We start from the raw sequence: 10000 nt of genomic DNA, 5'->3' as shown, positions 1-10000 counted from the left end.
TACTTTATGATAATGGGCTATACAAATAAAATTGACTTGACATGATTGACATGATTGTTGTTGAGTTCAAAAGTACATCAGTAGTATTGGTACGGTCTTTGTGGACGGTATAATGTAAAGTAACCAGGTTACTGAGAGGTAGGTTACCTGTTTGGACAGTAGATGTGTACTCAGCAGGTAATCATTAATACCAGTGACATCTCTGCTGTGGTTTTGACCCGTGTCTCTAAACCAACAGAAGCAGGATAGCCTTGGGAGTCCTGAACAACATGGATGATGTAACGCTCCCATCACTCGCCGTCTCTGTATAGTCCACTGAGTTACAAATCTCTCTCGCTCTCATCCTTCCTCTTTCTCTTTTTAGATAAGTGCTGTGCCAGCCTGGAGGATCCCCAGGCTCTGATGAAGATGGGGCTGAGCATGGTTCTGCTGGGCCATGTCAACTTTCTGCTGGGAGCACTGGTCCACGGCGTGGTGCTCAGACACATCAACCTCCACAAACAGGCCCGGGCCATGGAGTACGCCATCTCCAACGTGGTGGCCCTCACCACAGGCCTGGTGGTGAGCAGGATGTGGTGATGTGCCAGTACGAATACCAGAAAAATTACAAATATACCAACTCTCAGTGTACATCAAGCTGAACTAATCAGAAAGAGAAGCTACTGCAAATGTGATCAGTTAAAATATGTTAGTTGTCATTTTCAAAATGTAGAGTCAGTAATCTAATCCCTAAGTTGTCACAAACGAATAAATTCTAGTTATTGTCAAATGTGCTGCTAAAAATATGAAGTTAGTTTTTTGTTTTTTTTTGAGAGAGAGTAATGGACTTCTCACAGTGTTGTGTTTAAAGGATATAGGTTCACTTTTTTCATTTGAATCCAGAGATCATTTCAACGTTGTCGAGTGTTATTTACACTCAGAAACTTCACTGGTCACTTCAGTATTGAGAAACTTCGACCACTTTGCTGAGTCTTCTTGCTGGGTTTCAACACAGTCCAAAGTCCAAACATGACGTAGCTGCTTCTCACTGAGTTTAAAGATGGCCCAGAGGTGCTGCAGCCATGCAGAGAAGTCGGTCCAGACGAGACTGGCTTGTTCTCCTGCATATTATGAGTCAACGTAAAAAATAAACGACTGTGAGCTCCCCGTTTTTAATTAGGAGACGTATAGTGGTATTCACAGCCTGAAACCCCATTGGACGGTGTTGAAGCCTGGCCAGAAGACTCAGTGGAGTGGTAAGTTCCTCCGTGTTTTTGTCTGTACAACAACAAGATGAAGCCCAACACTGTTTTAATAAAGTCAGAGTTCAAAAAAAGGGAACCCACCCTTTTTAAAATGGGGCCATCCAGTTGACCTTATGGATGATGGTGTAAAGACGCGCGATTGTGGAAAGTACAGGAAATGAAATCCCAACTTAAATCTTAACTCGGTACCGTTGTTGCTCTCAAAGGTCCCTCGTGGTCACCGGTGATAATTAGATTGATGTGTTTATGGATGGAGTGATAGGGTGTTTTTTTTCTCCTCTCTTCTCGTCTCCGCAGGGTGTCGTCGTGGGGATTCTAGCCATCATCCTGTCCAAACACAAGAGGAGCAGAGCACTGGTTGGTACTGCTTTTACTTCCCACGCCGTGTGGTATTTCATATGTGTGAATGATCGGGGGAAATGGAGCTGTCAAAGAATTCGCCCCGCGTTCTGACAGTGATGAAGCCCCCCCCCCTCCCTCGTCATCTCTCATGTTACCCCCCCCCCACATCACACACACCCGCTTCACTGGAAGATAAGCATCAGCGTTTTTTATGCCACTGCTGAGGCTAATTTTGATGCTGTTCTCCTCGACAGTCTCTCTGCATCGTTCCTTCATAAAATTGCTTGTGTGCATGTGTGGGTGGTGGGGTGGGGGGGTGGGGGTGTGCCATGTCATGCCATCACACTATCGTTAGTGTCTGCCTCCATCAGGAAGACTTTGGGGGGGGGGGGGGGGAGAAAGCCTTTCAAACTCCCGAACACCTCCAGTCTTGTTTGAATCCTGTCTGAGTCACAAAGGTTAGCGAAGTCTTCCATCTCGAAAGCGGTGCTTCCTTTCATTTATTTATTTATCTATTTATTGTTTTCTCCCCTCCAGTCACGAGGTGCTCGTTTTCTCGGTTCGCGTGCTCAAAACATCAGTCCGCTCAAACGAGACTGGTGAGCCTCTGAGCTGAATAGATGAGTAAGTCGCTGACACACTGGCTGCGAATCACTCCGCCTTGTTTTTTTTGGCTTTTCTTCCCCTTTGTTTTGTCAGCGTGGCTGTGAAAGTAGGCAGGGCAGATTTAACTGACTACCACTTAATGCAAATAACACGTTCGTCTTGTTATCGCTTGAGCTTCTTCAGCCCCCCGGGCCTTTCACGGTGATTAGCGTGACGGTATTACGGAGTGGCAGCCACTCCCGCTCCGTGCTGTGACACATTCCTTATCGTGTGTCCTGCTCCTAACGGTATCGGCCTCCCGCACACCGTACAATTGTTCCTCTTGTTCTTATCAGCCTGGTCAAATTGTCTGGATATCAACTTTATCAGTCATCCAGTTTTGCCTCCTTAAGGTGATTGATTGACTGTTTTAAGGGTGTGTGTGTGTGTGTGTGTGTGTGTGTGTCGTGTGTCTCCACTCCCCCACCCAGTCGTGGTCCCTTTTCATCATCAGTCTTTGTTCTGGACTCATGGCCACCGCCTCAGCCATTGGTCTGCTGGTCTCCATGGTGAGGGCCATCCTTCACGGTGGGCGGAGCCTGCTGATGCACTGTCGATTCCCGGATGCCATTGGGTACTCCAGCATCACCAACGAGTGTCCCTTTGACCCCACACGCATCTATGTAAGTCTCAGTTTGTGTGTGTTGGTATCAGGTGGGTGGGGTCAGGAGACTATATACGTCTCTCTCTCTCTCTCTCTCTCTCTCTCTCTCTCTCTCTCTCTCTCTCTCTCTCTCAGTCAGTCTCAGACCGTGGTGCACTAGTGACAGGAATGCTGACCCGACCCTGTCCGTCCTCTCCAGGGCCCATCCTGTAATGGTGTGGTACAGATGGCCTGTCATTCCCGCTCAGCCTCACGGCTCAATCCAGCACATCCCTTTATGAGTTGGGATTTCTGCATCATGCAGCCGAGGCGGTTGTCCGAATGGGGAAAAAGGCAGTCTATAAAATGTTGTTTCACTATTGACAGCTCAGTGCGGCAGCCTTATTCCCAAACCTGGACCAAAATAGGTTCAATTCCGTGCAACAGTTGCAAAGATTGCCTGTCCAAGCATGTAAAAATGAAGACTACGATCACAGAAATGCAGCTGAAGATTTGTTAGTCAGTATTTATTCTCGGGTGTGTCGTTGCTTCACATGCTGCTGATTGTCTCTGTGTTTCTGCTCTATTTCATTTTGACCTTCTTCTGAAAGCTACGGTCAAGATGGCGTCACCAAAAAAACATCATAGGACGTTTTAATGCTGTCGTGTATTTCCCCCCCCCCCAAATTTCCTGTTCTGCAACCCCCTTCCAATATCAACTTGCTCCACCTGCATGCACAAAATTGTCTTTATGTGCCTCCACACCTGCTGTATTTTGCACCACCACAGCACTCGCTTCTGCATGATCACACAAAGCAAACGCGGTTTCGGTCTTTCATTTGTGCTCTTGCTGTGCTCTGTAATTGAGGCAGCGGCTCACCTCCGCTGCTCACAGCTGTGTGTCCTGGCTGACTTGTCTGTCCCGGCTGACTTGTCTGTCCCGGCTGACTTGCAGGGCACCACTCTGATTCTGTGGGTGCCGCTGATTGTGACGTGCATCATCCAGCTGGTGTTCTCGGCGCAGTGTCTCTCCGTCACCATGTCGTTCCTGGGTCTCCCGTGCTGCCCTCACAAGAAGACCGTCAGACAGCGGGACAGAACGGTGAGGTCCTCCTCACAGACACACACACACACACACCATGCTCTCACATATCAGGGGGGCAGCATCTGTAGAGTGGGTCATCTAGTAATCAGAAGGTCGCTGGTTCGAGCCCCGGCTCCTGCGGAAAGCGTGTTGAAAGATCCTTGAGCAAGACACTGAATCCTTAACTGCTCCTGATGAGCAAGGTTGGCACCTTGCATGGCGGCCTCCACCATCGGTGTATGAATGCGTGTGTGAATGTGAGGTATACAATGCAAAGCTCTTTGAGTGGTCTGTAGACTAGAAAAGCTCTTTATATAAATGCAGTTCATTCACCATCAGTCGTCCCTCGTGATGCTTCGGCAGTGATATCCTTCAGACAGAAAGAATAACGTACGAAGGCTCTTCTTTTCAGTTTTTGTTAAGTGTTTGTTAATGTCACCAGGCTTTTGTTTCGCACAAGTTTCTTTCAAAGCACAACACAAATGCTACCCTGTACTGTCGGGTGCTGCTGGACTCATTTGTCAAATGAAATGAAATTGGTTCTGAAAGTAGACACAGTGGCTGCTGACATACAACGTTACCACAGCCTTATGAGTCTTAATCATCATAAGATGTACTTTATCTATTACTTTATCTATCTATTTATTTACTTATTTAAACATTTAAAGGTTATTTAAATATTTAGATATTATTTGTTTAAATATTATTCATATATTTAAAGTTTATGTACTTTTTTCCCCCTTCCGCTTCTGGTGTGGGAAGATGGCGGCGCGAATTCACGTTTTGCGCCGGCCTCACCCAGTACCGTCCATGCCGTGTCTTTGCCCACATCTGCATCTAAGTTTGTCTTTGTTTGATGGCTGGGAGAGCTGGCGCTGGATCAGCTGGGAGCGCTTGCTCTGCTGCATCCTATCAGCCCAGGGACCACGGCCCTGCCTGGAGCTGTGCCCAAAGAGGTGACGCTGAGGGCGGTCGGACAGGATGCGGAAGCGGGTCAGGCTAAGCTAACTGCTAGCACATGCAGACCGCCAGTTCCAATAACACCGAGGGCGGTCTGGCGACGGCCTCGCCTAGCCTCGACTGTGTTTTAGTGTCGTCGTGTGGAGTGCGTGGAGGTGTGTCGAAGGTGTCTGGCTGGGAGCACTGGTGTTGGATTGGCTGAGAGAGCCTGGTCTGCTGCATCCTGTGGGCCCAAGGACCACGGCCCTGACTGGAGCTACGCCTGAAGCGGAACACCGAGGGCGGTCTGACAGGATGCAGAAGCGGGTCAGGCTAAGCTAACTGCTAGCCCATGCAGACCAGCAGTTCCAACAGTCATCCTGGCTGGCGTTCATTCTCCTGGACAGTGATTTTATTTATTATTATTATTATTATCATTATTATTATTTTGTTCAGTTTAGATATATGTGATTTTTTTGGATATACATATGTGTTGTTGTAGTGTTTGGACATGTGTTTTTGTCTTTGTGTTGCACTGCTGTGGGCTGGGGGAAACAATGTTTCGTTTCATTTCATGCACTTGCGCACATGAAATGAAACGGCAAATAAAATGTTTCTGATCTTGATTTCTAGCGTGAGATCATTTCATGTCGTTGTTCCTCTGTTTGTTTGAGCAGATCAATGCAGCACAGCCAGTGGAGCTAACAGCCGTTCCCCACTACGCGCCATCTCCACAACAACAGCATCGTCCTCAACAACATCATCCTCCTCCTCATCATCGTCAGCACCACAGCCTTCCGTCAGAGAGGCAGCCTCTACGCCAACCCCACAGAGGAAGGCCGGAGGAGAGGGTCAGAAACCAGCACAGACCCTCGCAGCAGCAGCAGCAGCAGCGGCTGGAGCGGGGCGCTCTGGAAAGGTCCAGCTTCTGGATATAGATGCTAATACTTACACACTCGGAGGTCACGAGGGACAAGGAAAACAAACTGCAGCTCTGTTTAAGAGTTAAACGTGGCGTCCCTGTACTAACACTTTACTATCAGGAGCTCAAAATACCCCGGTCTGACCTCAGGCACGCAGACTCCTTGTTTCGGTGCTGTGGGGTCCAGATCCCTCCTGGCGCAGTGTTTTCTTCACGCTATTTGAGCAATGCGCAGGACGCCCATTATGTGTGCATGTTTGCACGCCAACATTACAGGTCGGGCCTGCCTGAAGCATCAGCCTCCTTGTCTTTTATGGAGGATTTGACCGCCCCCCTCCCCCAGTTTGCACCAGCTTGTTGCAGAGCCAAATGGGAGAGGGTACAAGAAAAACAAACAAAACCGAACACATTGAACGGGTTTGCAGTCCTTAGCATTAGTTTAAGTGTCCTTGCAAAGAAAAGAACAGCTGGGAGGGCTGAGATTGTTTATTAGTGGAGACAAAGAGCTCCTCCGTATCCCGTCTGACTCTCCCCTTCATCGTGACTGTGTCCTTGATCACTGCTGTCCTCTGAGACGACTTTAGTCGCATTGTGTTATAGCCGTTTGTTCTCGGTGCTGAGTTGATTTCCATCTGTCTGAGACCGGGTTCAAAGTGAAACGCGGTGTTTCAGAGCTGCATCAGAGTGGCTCTATTCCACAGCAGGGGAAGGTTATGTAACCGAATCTTTGCAAGGAAACGCAAAGCTGTCGAAGAGGGATGCAACAAAATCCAGTTTTTATTTTTTATTCTCTTGTGGCCCCTTCGGGGGCTCCATATATTTTCAGGTAGCAGAGCTTTGTGCACGTGTGTGCGCATTATTCTGGGTCAAGAGACTGGCCGCATGTGACACTAGTTTTTACCGAGTGGTTTTTACCCCATTTAATTTCTAAATAAAATTTCCGTTGGCTAATTTTTAAAAAATGTTTTTTTTTTTTGTCTGCCTATGTACTCTAGTAAAACTGACTTTCGAACGTTAAATGTGCAGTGATGTTGATACAGCCAGTGGCCGGACAGGACCGACCGGTTCTGCACACATACAACCTGATGGAGAGAAAACGCTTATTGACAGTTCTCCGCTCCCACCCAACTCAGCCTCGGTGTGTCCTGACAGGTCGAGCTGCATAGAGGCCCACACACACACACACACACACACACACACACACAGCCAGCCCAGATAGCAAAATTGCTGTGGCCCGGACCCGTCCCACACTGACACTTCCATCCGGCCCACATACCGTGTGGAATGATGGCACTTGGGCGGTCCGCTCCTGTTTGCCAGATCTGGGCCGGAACCAAGCCACAGCAATGCCGCATGTGCCACATATTTGCCAAAGATGGCCCATATTTGTTTTGTGATATTTGGGCCATATTCACCATTTACCACACGGGCCACTTCAGGGCCACATCCAGATCACATGATGCCGAGAGCACCGCATCTTTGCCAAAAAAGGCCCACATTTGATTTGGCATATTTGGGCCATATTTGCTGTTATACATGTGGGCCACTTCAGGCTCACGCCCATTTTGTCAGGGCCAGAAGAAGGCGACCAGTGCCGCATCATTGCCAGAAGTGGCCCACATCCGGATGCTATCTGGGAGCGGTGCCGGGTGGGAATGTCAGATCCCGAGACGCAGATCGTGGATAGAAAATACCCCCCCCCCCCACAGTGCTGGGCATTGTTTTCCGGGGTCAGCACAAACCTCAAGGAGCAAAATAAAAAGGACACAGACATGCGTGTTTGAAACACAAGGTATATATATATTTTTTGTCATCAATTCAGGTCCAACGGAACAAACATGACGTCCTTACATGAGGGTCTCATGCAACAGAAAAAAGAGAGGGAAGGAAAGTTAGGAAGAAAAGAGCGCTTCATCCAAAACACAAGGAAACCCAGTTTATCAAGAGGCGGTGGAAGAAGAAGAAGAAAAAAATCAGAGAAAGGGGGTTCGACTTGGATCAGGAGGGGAAGCGGCTGTTTGTACATTATCCTACCAGCAGAGGGCAGTGACGCTACAGGGTCCCCCCCAAAAAAGCACAGGCGCAGCTGGGGGAAAAAAAAGCTGAACTAAGTGACTGGAGATCAGATTATAACTACTACTCAGAACTCAAACTATATATATATACATATATATATATATGTATGCTAATCTGACCGAGAGTAATCTCAGCGTCAGTGACTTGTGGCAACTTGCTTGGACTTGGTAAAGGAAAGCGGCTGGTTTCTCGGTAAGCAGATCTGATGGAGAGGCTATAAAGAGTAATGAACGAGCCCTTAGTGAGTTCTCTGTCTGTCAGAGGAAGGGTGGGGGGGGGTTGTTCCAAAGCATGTCAGTATGTTGTTATCTTCAGCGTATTTCTGCCTGGTACAAGTGCCGAGAAGAGCTACAAAAAAGAGGGTGTGTTGTGTTGTGTTGTGTTTTTTTTGTGTTTTTGTGTTTTTTGGTTCAGTTGTTTGGTTCGTGGGATCATGCAGTACGGCGAGGTTACAATTATCTTAGTTCACTTTATAGATCTTTTTAAAATACTTACAAACCAGAAAACAACACAACATGATAATACTGTAAAAGTTAGCCTCGAGCATACGTTACATATTCACATGCACGCGCGCGCGCATGCGCGCGCGCCGCACACACACACATCCGTCCCAAATACACAGCCGTACTTTTATACACACACGTGATACGTGCTACTGGCGTCACCGATCAGATGCATTGTGGGATATCCGGATAACGCGCCCCCCTCCCGGAACTGTCCGCGAGCCCTGGAGCGCTCCGTGTTCTCCGTGGCCGTTCTCCGGATGCCAGAAAGCTCACTTCCCGTGGTTTCCCTCGCGCGTTGTAACGCGACTTCCTTCCCAAACCGATACAACCGGGACATCTCCAAATAACAGTTCAAAGTAAAACCGAAATAATACAAAACGGAATAAATAAAAACGGCATTAGGAGGAAAACTCAATCTATGTACAAAAGGGAGAAGAAGAAAAAAATCCCAAATAAACAGAAAAGGTCAACCGACGCGTAAAAATCCGGTGGGCTCTTCTACAGCCTATCTCTTCCTCGTGGAAGGACCGCTCATCCGGTACCCCGACCCGTTCACCTCCTGACCGGACCGCAGCGATGGACCGGACCGGAATCCTGCGCTACATAATACTGCTTTTGCGATGCCAGGGAGTGTGTGTGCTGTGTGTGTGTGTGTGGTATATACACGCGTGGAGGTGGACTGGAAGAAGCGGAAGAGAGAGAGAGAAGCCATGCCGGGAGGAGAAAGAGAAGGAGACCGTGGCGAACCGCGAGGGGGCGTGCGCCGTTCTTCAGGGTGGAGCGTCTCTGGTCAGGTGGAGCATCTCTGGTCAGGTGGAGCGTCTCTGGTCCTGCAAAAGCTCCAGGCTTCACCCGAACAGCAGACCGGTGGAGTGGCACGCTCACCGAAACCAGTATTCCCGAGAGAGAGAGAGACAGAGAGAGAGAGAGGAGAGAGAGACAGACAGAGGGAGAGAGAGAGAGAGAGAGAGAGAGAGACAGACAGAGGGAGAGAGAGAGAGAGAGAGAGACGGAGATAGAGAGAGAGAGAGAGACAGACAGACAGACAGAAGGAGAGATAGAAAGATGGAGAGAAACAGAAAGACAGACAGATAGAAAGACAGGCAGACAGAGAGAGAGAGAAAGACTGATAGAGAAGGAAGAGAGAGAGATAGAAAGACAGAGAGAGAACGAGACTGATAGAGAAGAGAGAGAGCTAGAAAGACAGACAGAGAGATAGACAAAGAGATAGACAGGGAGAGATAGAAAGATGGAGAGAAATAGAAAGAGAGAGATAGAAAGAGAGACAGATAGACAGAGAGAAAAGGGAGAGAAAGACAAAAAGAGATAGACACGGAGAGAGATAGAAAGACAGAGAAGAGCGAGACAGACAGACGGAGATAGAAAGAAAAGGAGACAGAAAGAAAGATGGAAAGACAAAAAGATAGAAAGAGCGAGGGAGGTAGGGAACACGGTGGATACCCTGGCAACTGCACGTTTGTTTTTCAGTCGACTCATCATAAAGGTAATACGTGTCCCTTTGGTCCCCACCCCCACCCCACCCCACCCCACCTCCACCCTCACCCTTCGCCCCCGAAAAAAACCCCATAGTGAAACGATAGGACAGAACTTCTTTCTCCTCCTTTAAGATCATCCCCTGTCTTGCACATAGCAAAAGAT

The 10000-nt window shown here is 48.3% G+C and overlaps 1 protein-coding gene across 1 annotated transcript in view; it reads left to right on the top strand.

The window, feature by feature from the left end:
* The window catches only part of LOC130128995 (transmembrane protein 54-like), a 7924-nt gene extending 1222 nt beyond the window's left edge, over window positions 1-6702 (top strand). The window contains exons 2-6 of the mRNA XM_056298785.1: window positions 365-561; window positions 1542-1601; window positions 2663-2854; window positions 3770-3916; window positions 5515-6702. Of these exons, the coding sequence (XP_056154760.1) occupies window positions 365-561; window positions 1542-1601; window positions 2663-2854; window positions 3770-3916; window positions 5515-5775 (857 nt within the window). The 3' untranslated portion in view covers window positions 5776-6702. The remainder of the gene's footprint in view (window positions 1-364; window positions 562-1541; window positions 1602-2662; window positions 2855-3769; window positions 3917-5514) is intronic.
* The last annotated feature ends 3298 nt before the right edge of the window (window positions 6703-10000 follow it).

Source organism: Lampris incognitus, chromosome 18 (assembly GCF_029633865.1).
Source record: "Lampris incognitus isolate fLamInc1 chromosome 18, fLamInc1.hap2, whole genome shotgun sequence".
NCBI classification, from domain to species: Eukaryota; Metazoa; Chordata; class Actinopteri; order Lampriformes; family Lampridae; genus Lampris; species Lampris incognitus.
Note: the sequence above shows the minus strand (reverse complement) of the source record. Positions and strands in the feature narration are given on the sequence as shown.